Source organism: Numenius arquata, chromosome 6 (genome assembly GCF_964106895.1).
Source record: "Numenius arquata chromosome 6, bNumArq3.hap1.1, whole genome shotgun sequence".
Taxonomy (NCBI): Eukaryota; Metazoa; Chordata; class Aves; order Charadriiformes; family Scolopacidae; genus Numenius; species Numenius arquata.
This window is the reverse complement of record NC_133581.1, coordinates 16,966,414-16,978,426: the sequence shown is the minus strand read 5'-3', so window position 1 is coordinate 16,978,426 and position 12,013 is coordinate 16,966,414. Positions and strand designations below refer to the sequence as shown.

The following is a 12,013-nucleotide window of genomic DNA, read 5'->3' as shown; positions in this document are numbered from 1 at the left end:
TATTGGTGCAGGGAATGACCAGGGAGAAAGCCCTGTGTCTGTAATTTGCACTTCATACATGGGAGCTATTAGCAATAAAAACACTTCTGTGAAGTATTAAAGATAAAGAAAAAGACCATAATTTTAACCAATAAACACCAAGACTAACTAGAAAGCAAGTGAATGAACTTGTTGAAGTGCAGGGATGAATTAAAAATATCTTAATCCCCTACATTCAGAAACTAAAGAAGCAGCAATGATGCTCTAAAACAACAGAGAAGAGAAGAGTAGGGTGTAAACTTCACACATTAGACTAAATAGTAACACCTGAACTTATGATTTGGTAGAAAACTTCTTCTTAAATATGTTAATCAAATCAGTCAAACAATACAGTAACCATAAATGATATGCCAAGCATATGACCAAGGAGGTCAAGGGAGGTGGTTCTGCCCCTCTACTCTGCTCTAGTGAGACCCCACCTGGAGTACTGCGTCCAGCTCTGGAGTCCTCAGCACAGGAAGGACATGGACCTGTTAGAACGGGTCTAGAGGAGGACCACAAAAATGGTCAGAGGGCTGGAGCACCTCTCCTGTGAGGATTGGCTCAGAGATCTGGGGTTGTTCAGCCTGGAGAAGAGAAGGCTCCAGGGAGACCTTATAGCAGCTTTCCAGTACTTAAAGGGGGGCTACAGGAAAGATGTGGACCGACTTTTTAGAGGGTAGATTTGGACTAGATGTTAGGAAGAAACGTTTTTACGATGAAGGTGTTGAAACATTGAAACAGGTTGCCCAGATGAGCAGGTGGTAGGTGCCCCATCTCTGGAGACACTCAAGGTGAGGTTGGACAGGGCTCTGAACAACCTGATCTAGTTGAAGAAGTCCCTGCTCATTGCAGGTTCAACTAGATTACTTTTAAAGGTTCATTCTAACCCAAGCTATTCTATGATTCTATATTTCTGACTCATTCATTATGCTGTCTATAGACACTCGGAAAATAATTTTCAAGGTTTGGTGAAAACCTTGATAACACTGAATTACTTCTCCTTTCTTGCATCTTTTGACAACAAGGAAAAGTTTACAGTAGTTGTGTCTAACATCAGAATTTGTATCCCATTTGAGGTCTAAGAAATATTTTGTCATCTGTACTTCAAAAGCTGGAGATGTCTCTACACTGCTTAACCTCATTTCACATGCTGCAGGTTTTGCTCAATTCCATGCCACAAATACCTTCTGTATTAAGCCAAGGGAAAACAGGATAAAATATAAAAACCATGCTGTGGCAGCTTCATGCAGTCCTCTGGACCTACCTGAGAAGTAGCTCCCACATTTCAGGAATCATTACTTTAATAATCATTACTTTAATAATATCACTTCATCAAAAAAGTTATTTTTCAGTGTGCCAGATTCCCCAAAGCCAACTGCAAACCTTGGTTGAATGTGAGATAATCTGTAGTAGAAGAATAAACAGGACTGGGAATTGCTTCAATCTTACCAAAGAGCACACAGAATTCCCAAGAAGCTCGACTGCTTGCACACATATAAATCATAACTAACATCCACAAAGAAAAAAATATGATTCAATGACGGCATAAGCCCATAAGTCTTTCCATGGACTAGTATTGCAAACATGATGATATAAAAAGAAAGGGAATTTTTGGATTATTTTTGTACTATAAATAAGCAAGAGAGAAACCTGCAAGATCAGCTTGAAAACTCAGGTTCAGAAAAGCTGTTCAGTAAGAATAAAAATGCAGAGCTTTCTCCTGCCACCTTTTTACTCTGTTACAGGTGTCTGACAGTAGAAAGAGTAGGTGTTGTCCCTGCCTGTTTTTCATTTACTGGGCTGCTTCTTTCTCTTTAAAACAGTAACTGAAAACCTGGAGTAAATAGAATTTATGAATGAAGGTTAATTTCTGAGGTATTTAAGAGTCAGTACTGATTATTCTGTAATTACTTCATATTGAAAGCAGATCTTTCAAGAGAAAATACTCCTGATGTTGACAACATGTTAGTTTTGAAAAAGGAAAAAAACCTGCAGCAGGCAATGGATAAGTATTGAAGAAAGAAACGCAGTCGTCAGCCCCACAGCTTCCTTCACTTCACTCATGTACTTTCGTCCCTCTGCTAGTTAATCAATACTCATGGCAAAAATCTTCTTAAATTAGTTAAAATTTTCCTCATCGTATATCAAAGTCTGCAAAAGGCACAAAAGCTAATGTCAAATACTAAAAGCGGATCACTGGGCACTGCTGTTCCCTTATAACTGCGTGCACAGGGAGGCAAACCCGGGAAAGGGCGAGAGGAATCGGTGCAAGGGGATTTCTGGGAAATGTAACCAAGTAACAGTCAAATAAAGTGGGTAGAACATCCTTTGAAGCACAGGACACTCTGAACTGCATTGTTTGGTACAACCCAGTATGGAGATTAGAAAAGATTACACACACAATTCATGATTCATACCATGACAAATGAATTACATAAGATGATGAATTGTAAGACTATAAATGCAAGATTTTCCAATGAAATTGTAACAAACCAGGCAACAGTTACTCATGTTGTCAGTGGAACTGCAACCTGTATTTTTAGTTTATGCTATGTATAGAATATTTGCCATGGTGAAAAACATAACACAAGTTAAAAATGTATTTTAGAAGGATCAACAGGAAGAATTTACATGGAAAGAGTAACAAAAAAAAAAAAATAAAAAAAAGATTTCAAATTGACAATGGGAAATCGGATCAAATCCCTGGTCTCTGGATCTGTGATGGATATCACAGTTGTATTCATGTGCGTAAGTCTTAAGACATTTAGAAATTTTCCTAATTGGAAGACAAAGGTTATGTACTTATGAATCCAGCCAATGGAATAACCGAGTATGGTGATTTTCTTTCTGAAATTCAGTTTTAAGGTTACACTGTGCCAAAGACACATGATTTATAACTAATATATGAAATTAATTTTTGGTAGGTGGGGCAAACAAAGCCTAGAAAACCATTAATTTCTATGTACTGTTTTCCCCATAATCTACAGAATGCTTCCTTAACCACGAGCCATTCATCTTAACTGATGCACAGGACTTGCATTGACTACTACTAGAATATGATCTTTCCTACACAATTTGAAACAGTCCTACAGACTTTATGAAAGAATAAACACATCCATAAAAAAGGTATTAATTCTTTATAATATTATGCTGGATGCTTACATGGACATCATCATATGGACTATATTCCAACCTGGAGTTTAAAATAGAGCATAAATTTCTCTCGCTCTTTTAAAGAGGAAAAGATGGCCAAGTGTGATGCTTCACAAAGAATTGCTTTTCATGTCCTTTGAAATGTCTTTGTTTCCCTGTTTAGCTTGTCTTTATTTATTTTATTTATTTTTTTAAACAGGAAGGCTCTTCTTTCTAACTGACTTTTGTCCTTGTGGTGCCATCACCCCTTGTAATAAATTGAGCTCTTAAAAACATGTATCTAGGCAAACTTAGGCATACAGGTGTATCCTGCAAACAGCTGGTATAGTTTAAGAACCATGCTGGGCTCATGCTGGGACCTATTTTGTAAAATTTTCCTCTTCCTCTCCTTTTTCCTTTGCTTCCCCTCCCCAAAAGCTTCAGAGACATCTCTAAAAAATACTCCTTTTAAGTGCTGGCCTTGCAATTACTTATGTTCCAGTTAATTTTAAGCATGAATAGTCCAATGGACTTCAGCTGAAATTGGTTTGTTTTTGTTTTTTTTTTTCAATAGTTACAGAAAAAAAAAAAAGCCCTGAATTTTCTTTTAGGAAGATACATTTCACACAAACACAGAAAGTTTAGAAGGCAAGTATCTATCAGAAAACAGCTATGCAGAGCTCTCAAATGCTGAAAGATACATTTTTAAAATGCATCTTGTACTTTACCTAAATTTCAGATATTGCATCGGACTGGTTATTAGAAACTGTATAGTCATTACTTGGCACATGTTTAAACATTTTAATTTCTTATGACTATTTTATGTGCATACAATAGAACAAAGCAGATTTACGACATACTTTTGAGGAAAGAATAATGACAGTGATTATCTCTTAATTACAGGAGAGATTTTCAAAAGCACCTTGTGGCTTGAATTTCAAGGTGACTTTGTGCATTAAGTTACTCAGGTGCTTTTGAAAACCGTACCTTTGGTGCTATCCAAATTTTTTAACTCGGTCATAACCTTGTATTCAGAAATTATGGAGAAGTATCAGATATCCCCGATATGTTCCTATTGGGACATTCTGCATCTGGCAAGCAGCAGCGTATCACTTGTACACAGGAGTGACTTGAGATACATTTCACTTCAGCCTAACTGACATTTTTAGTTCTTTAGTAACAGCTAATATTGATGGCTCAGGAAGAAGAAAGACTACTAAAGAAGGATGAGGGACAACCCTGTTGAAGGATTTTGTAGATGGCCAAGACCAGGTCTTTTGCAGATGCGAAAGTGAGAGTACAACTGAGAAGCCAGATTAGGAACCGGGATACCGAGTACAAACAAGTTTTAAGTATGAACTGAATAGTCCCATTCTATTCAGTCAAATGGTTTTTCAGCTTCTATCAAATCATCTGCCGCAGGGGAGTTTCGTTTATTTGCCAGGTGGATAATGTTGCACACAGCGTTCAGGCATTTTCAAAATCTGTTTTTGACAAATACCACTTGGGAGGTAGATATGTAATGTGTAGATTTCTTGTTTCTAAGCAGCTTAGTTAATACCATGGCAAATATTTTATGATCTAAATTTATGAGAGCAATGATTCAGTAATTACCACGGAGAAAAGGATCACAATCAGGTTTTAGAATGAGAATAAATTAAAGTTTAATGGAACTGGCCACATTGAGGCAGTTTTTCACAGAACAGGAGTGGACACATCACTGGAATGGGCCACGTCCCTTGCCAACTTAAAAGTGCTGGACAGCAGGTGTTAAGGACCTTCTCAACAAAATGACTACAAAATTTATTTTCAAGTAGTCCAGATGTTGTGCCTTTCTTAATTTTAGTCTAATAAAAGTAACAGGTGAAATGTGCTAGTGGAAACTCTCTGAAAGCACTCTCTCCAAACAAACCCTGGACATGAGAGATTTCAGTCTAAATGGTGACAGGCTGAATACATTATACATAACTGAAACAAATTTCTGCAAAGCTCAGGCAAACTTAGCCATAAATTGGCTCATGAATGTTAGTAAAAATAAAAAGATTCGAAGTAGGAAATTTGCTAAGGAATTTAGGCAGTGCTGCTAAATTTCGATGAGGAAGTCAGAATCATGATTTTGAAGTAGCAGCATCGCCTTACAGAAACAATGATCTTTTGGACTACTAGTTGTCATCACCATCAACATCTTTCTGATCCTAAACTTTGTGCCCTCCAAATTTGAAGGAAAAAGGATGCCCTTCTTTTTTTGGGGGGGTCTAGATTAAGGGCAGAAAAGCTTTTTAGTCTATTGTATGCAGTAGTGGCAAGGTCATATATGAAAATGGATGTGGGCAGTTAAGCCCCTCTCTTTCTTTGCATTTCTAGTTGTGAAGCCTGTTCTCTGGAGATTGTCCTTATTAATTGATTTTACGTAAAGTACTGTATTTCTTACATATATATATGTATATATTCACTTGGTTTAAATCAAGCTGAAGGCTGTTGACAAGTGTTTTTAGTGGATTAATGAAACTGATTTAGAAACCACATGCTTAGAAAGCTTGCAGTCTGAATTTTTTATTCGGACCAGGCAACGAGGTTAATTAGCTACTGTTAAATGCTTATGGTATCACCATATCATACCAAGCGAAGTGGCACACAGGAAATGTATGTCAGTGAAGGCTAGAGGAGTAAAGAGCAATGATATCTCACAAACTGGGAAGCAGGTCTCCTACCTCTGCAGAGGGGAGAAGGGAAAAGGAAAGAGAAACTTTCCAACATGCTAACAAATTTCCACCCTGGTTTCTTATCAGGACTACATTATCATTGAGTAAGAGACAGAAACAAGGCTGAGGTAGTATTTTTATCTCTAATCCTACTGACTCAGCATGACAGTAACATACAGCTCAGAATTAATGGAGACACATGAGAATGTTTGCACTGCGAGAAAGAGACAGTGATAACAGAGGGTTAAGGGTCAAGTCCATTAGCAGAAAATAACATTTAACATTTTAATTCAGACTGCATTTCAGGAGTTTATCCTATTTCCACTGCATCCACAGTTGACTAACCTCCTGCTGAACAACCACGCTATTGAAGGAGGAAGAGAATAGTGGGTGTAGCTCACCATTACTGAAATGAATTGTGTTAGTCTCTCTTAAGTTTCTAAAAGAAACAATGAATCAGGAGAATAAAAGGGTTTATTTAGAAAAGGAGCTTTTTATTCACAACTCACCTGAAACTTTTTCTTTGCCACAAAATACTGCATCCTACGAATCACCTTAATTGCAGCACGGTGGTGTTCTCGAAGCCTGTGGGAAAAATGAGGAAGGTGAGTGGGGTGAAAGAGCATCTCCATCCAGACAATAAATATAACAGTCTGCAGTAAATGCTTCACTAACATGTGAATGTGTAATGTAAGTAGTTGCGATTCAGCCTGGGAGCACACCACACTATTATGTTGACCTTCCCCATCTTTCAAGAAGGCTATAAAAATCCAGGATTTCATCTGACCTAAGCTAGGTTTGCATACATTTCACAGTAAAAAGAAGTGTCCACAAAATCTCTTCCTATGTCTAAGCAAACCTCCACCCTTCTTTCCAATGTTTCATTTCCGCCAAAAAAAAAAAAAAAAAAAAAAGCTATCAAGTTTCTGTGTATTCAGCCATGCACAGCTTTTATACACGGTCACTCTAGAAATCCAGCTTTTGGGTTTTTTTGTGGTTTCTTTGTGTTGTTTTTTACTCTTCCCCACCCTCGGCCCAAGTCCTGTTCAATATGACTCTTCACTTACATGAATTTGCTTTTCAAACATTATTTAAAAAAAATACTTTAAAGATTTTTAACTGAAAGGTCTTTAAACAGATATATCCCCCTCTTCATGCACATGTGTATGAACTGAAAACAGAATTAAAAAATATCCATTTGCTCTTTGTACTTTAAAATAACAGATTTTCATCGTCTCTGACATTATTTTTTAAACAGTTCATTAAGAGCAACAGATATTTTATATTTTTCAAAGCTTGCAGAAATGATGTATTTTTCTTAACATTAAAATATCAAATCAAACATTTAAGCTGTGCCAATGATTTATTCTACTTGCTCATTCTATTACTCTTATCAAGATGTGCTTGAATGACATTATTTCACAGTCTTTATTTCCTTTTTAAATGCATGAACATCCAGTATTTCTAACTCTCATCCCAAACAGGCTTCTAGTCATGGCTTTGGGGAAGCAGCAGTAAAAGCAGAGTTAGATATTACGGATGTTTTATCTTTGTAAAATTATTAGTAGTTATACTGATAGACCAGAATATTGACATGTCACTAGCAAGTGCTTTCTGTCTGTACTGAACCTGACAGCATTCATACTCACTATGGGATGGAAAACTCATATTTAAGTTCTGTACAGGTTTGGATTTTTGGAATGCTATAGCATGGTGCCACCCAAGCCTCTTCAGTTAAATATAACCTGGAATTTTATTGAGTATTCATGTATTTCCTATTTCCTCAGGACAAATTTCCCCTAGCAAACAGAAGTTCTACATGTGGAAATGGTGGATGTCTGTCCTTGAACAGCATGGCAAGTGTAACTGGGGTGTTCCCTTTCTGAAAACTCATGTTTTTATTGGGAAAATAGCTTTCTGCAAAGCCAAAAACAGAACAAAAAAACCCAAACCAAAACAAAAAAACCCTCTCACTTTCTACTTGTAAATACTGCCTCTCAGGTGGTTTCTTTCCATTACAGAAATTGTTCAGATTTAGCAATGACAGAAAAGATCACTTTCTCTGGATACAGTGTAAAATATGGTTCCTTTTCAAACTAATAATGTACAGCTTTTCATCACAGGTCTAGAGATCGCTAAGACTGTAAATGCATTTATATAAAATGACTGTGCCTCAATTATTATGCACCAATCTGTCAATCTGCAGTTGGATCTATAAAGAGAGGCCCTTCCTTCTTAACACCCTACTGAGGAGTCTCAGAGAGACTCTCTCTAGGTCCCTCCTCCCGCAGATCTGACTGCAAGATCACGGTTCATATTATAAAAATGGAAATTTGCTGCCTGTTTGGATTGAGTCCCAGTAAACAGAGATAGGCTAATGCTAGTTCATGGCATCCCTGCTCTGTGAGCCCTTGCTGCATCGCTCTGCTACTAGGGACAAGGACGACTTCCCCCAAAACCAAAGGAAATAAAGTCTTCAGGGATTTTAAAGTTCTGCTTCACAGAAGTGGGAGCCAAAAAGATAAATGCTGCTTAATTTGCTGTTAAATATCAAAGGCGTGAAAATGTAACTCTTATGCAGCTATACATAGATGAACACGAAAACATCTTATGACAAATAGAAATAAATTTCAATTGCAATAAAACTGCTTGTAGTATTTTGGTTTATGCATCATTTCCTCCTGGGTGTTATTCACAGTCCATTATTTCTGAGTAAAATATTTTTCTTTGGGACAGACGGTCACTAGTAAAGCACAGCAAATCCCTTCTCTATCTAGACGACAAGTCTCATCTAGAAGCAAGACAGCCTGATAATAAAAATGATATTCACCATTCAGCAAAACCCAAAAACTATACCACCAAAATGATTTTCCGATGCAGCTATTTTACACCAGCCAGTGTTCACTGCTAACATAAACTACCATGCCAGGAGGGAAAATTAATAATCTCATTTTATTCCTTCCCATTTCCAGCTCCAGTAGGAAACCTTACAGTAAGCTTGTTTCTGCTTATGCTGTAAAATCTAATTCTGCACAACAGGCTGTCCTGATTCCCCAAGATTAAATGCTTCTGCAATGAGGGAAGGGAATAAAGGATTTAATTAGTAGCCAAGGTTATGATTCACCATTGTTTGATCTCTTTCGCAAACTGGTAACAAATGCTTTAGTAAATTGAGAGCTTAACCATTAACTGGTGATATTTGTTTGTTCAGCCCCTTGTGACATCTCTAAATTCTGGTTACAGAATAGCTGTCTGCAACCTCTGGGGACATACGGCACGCTCAGGTGCCAGATAGCCACTCAATACATTACCGTCCTGAAAGCGAGAGTTTCAGGAATATGGGGTATTTTTTTTTTTAGGAGCGTGGCGGGAAATGACATCATCTGAGCGTGCTCACAGCCAGCAGCAGCATACCTTTGCTGTGCATGCATCCCCACAGCCAGCCCAAGATGCCCTTTGGAGATGTACTGCCATGCAGGGCCACTCTCCGATGGAAGGGAAAGAGTTTTTAGGGAGTACTGGGGTACTCCAGAGAGCCCACTGGCTGCAGTGTAGCTGTGGGCACTAAACTCTCTTGCAATTGAAATCTCCTGTTTTTATACATTTGGTTTTGCCTAGCTTTGGGCAAAAATTTGTTTGATAAGTGCAGTAGCGACAGGGTCAGCAGACAAGGTTTTTGCCCTTGTGTTAACAAAACTATTTTCCTCTCTTGAGCTCTCATCAGGCTTTGAGCCTCACCCTCACCACGCCCATCAATCTCATGATAACGGACATCCAAAGGGACTTCCAATCACTATATGAGTGATTCCAATAACCATCAGCACATTACCTTAAAAAATAAACCGAAGTAGTTTGTATGCCTGTAAAATCAAGCTAAAGATTACTGCTTCCAATACTGGACAACACTTCAGCCTGCACCTTAATGAAGAAAAATTGCCAATAGCTTTCACTGGCTACCAGCAATTTTCTTTCTTAACATAAACAGGACATCAAGATCACCTTGAACATGGCACATACCATGTGACATTTCCCGTGGACTCAGAATTAGGTCCCAAAGCTGCCAATGAAGTAATAACGTTGTCAGAACCCATAGGAATGATGCAGAAGGGTGAAGGAGGATATAACAACTCATCAACAACAGAAAACTGTCCCAGTGGTAATAGGGTCAATAGATTCATACAAACCTAAATTATTTGCAGGTATAAACTAGGCGTGCTTTATTTGCGCACTGAAAATTAACCTGTTGCCAATGCAGTCACTCCTCAAAGCATATGAAACAAGGATTAAAAAAAAACCACCCAGCAACAAAACACAAGGGATTGAGCACCCACATTACAAAAGAAAGCCTGACACAATAAAATGGCTAGAGATCATTAGGTTTTTTCTGCCTCCTTTTGTTCTTAGAATACCTAACCTACAACAAGTCATTTGGAAGAAACCTATCTCTTCATTAGTCCGTTTGAAATCTGGACTGGAATTTCACGTAATTCGGAACAAAACAAGCATGTCAAAGAACTTCAGGTGATTTTACAAACACTCTCACTTGGTTCGAAAGTTGTTATACATTTATAAATGCCCCAAGCTATTGTAATGGAGCCATTTGTACTTTTGACTGCAATATTATTCATTGTTCACAACACAGCCAGCCAAAACTTCAGTAGGTTTCCCAAGGTATGGTTCATTCCCCAATCCCGCATTCACAGACTGCCACAGTGAATGTCACCGGCATCAGCCAGCACCCGATTGCCTCCTTCCTGCAAGGGGACTTGCAGGGCCACACCAGAAGAACGCTTTCTGGGACCAAGGCTAAGATTTTTGGTTACAAAAAATGGGTGGCTTTACAAAGAAGGAAGTAAACAGTTGCATGGTTTGGTTGGTTTATGTTTCAAGAAAAATAAAAACTTTTTTTTTTTTAAAAATTAAGTTTTACAAGATTAATCCTTATTCTGAAATACACAGTTTTGTCATTAAAGAACAAGAAAAGAAAAACAATTACTAATTAGAAATATTTATTGTCCTTACAAAGCTGCTGAATTTTATATCAAATCCTTAGTAATGCCATTAGAAGTCTGTTGCCCTTTTCATTTCAGGATGGTGTTCTACACATTGGTTTAGTGTTAACAGAAATATTGAAGCAACAAGACAGAGGAAAGGTGCTGCAGATTTCCTATTTATAACACTTGCTTTTTGTTCATTTGTAGAACGTTTTATTATCAGGACCATAATGTCTGGCACAGATCTCCCAACGTACATGGATGCTGATATTATCGGAATTAAAAGGTCAATGCTGTCTATTCAGAATGAGTTTAACAAGAATGAAAACTCAGTAGGAAAGAGAAACAGATTTATAATATCTTTTACAGAATGCCCATTTCTCAGTAAAGCTAACACTGATTTGAAGTCAAGCTCAGTTTTCAAACATATTTAAATTCTCTGCAGTCATCTTAAATTTTTGACTTAGGACAGAGCTAAAGTATTAAGAAAGAAGGCTGAAGTCGGTTTGCCTGAAGTTCTTGGCACTAATCATTATTTAGACTTGAACTTTATCTTTAACACATCAGATTTTAATAACATATTGTGCATGTGAACTGAAATATTTTTTCCATTCAGGCACTGAAAAGCACTCCTTGTGAGAGAATCTGGTGGACGAGATTCAGAGTAACTGCATTAAGCCATTTCATTAGTGCATTTAAGTCTAATGAAATCTTTCAGCATTAGTCCTCCAGGCGCTTTTGGTGTAGAATTTGCTGTGGCTCAAGGTTATTCTTGTCTTTTCACACATTCTGTCATTCCCTGCCCATTACAGTTGATGGGAGTCCCGCTGTACTGGGCAACATTTTAGATGTGATAAATTGGAAGGGATTAGGTTGCATCGCTGTGTATTCTGTAATAGGAAATGCTTGATCACCATACCAGGAAAAAAATCAGAATCACTGATTATTTCAAATAATGTAGACTACCCAGCTTTTCCTTTTATTTGTTGCTAGAGCTTGGCAACTATTGTTTGCCATCATTATGATATGTTTATTGGGGCATCTCAAAATACACCCTGGCCCATTAATGGTTCACAAAAACCATCTTAAGGACAGATCAGTAAAAGCTGGCCAGAAGTGTTAGTAAAGTATGACAACACGTAAAGAGCAAACCAGTTACAAAAT

At 37.6% G+C, this 12,013-nt stretch overlaps 1 protein-coding gene across 2 annotated transcripts in view; it reads right to left on the bottom strand.

The window, feature by feature from the left end:
• KCNQ1 (potassium voltage-gated channel subfamily Q member 1) overlaps positions 1-12,013 on the bottom strand; it is a 360,582-nt gene that overhangs the window by 103,519 nt on the left and 245,050 nt on the right. For both annotated transcript variants that reach the window (XM_074148536.1, XM_074148537.1), the window contains one exon: positions 6,365-6,440. In XM_074148536.1, the coding sequence (XP_074004637.1) occupies positions 6,365-6,440 (76 nt within the window). The remainder of the gene's footprint in view (positions 1-6,364; positions 6,441-12,013) is intronic.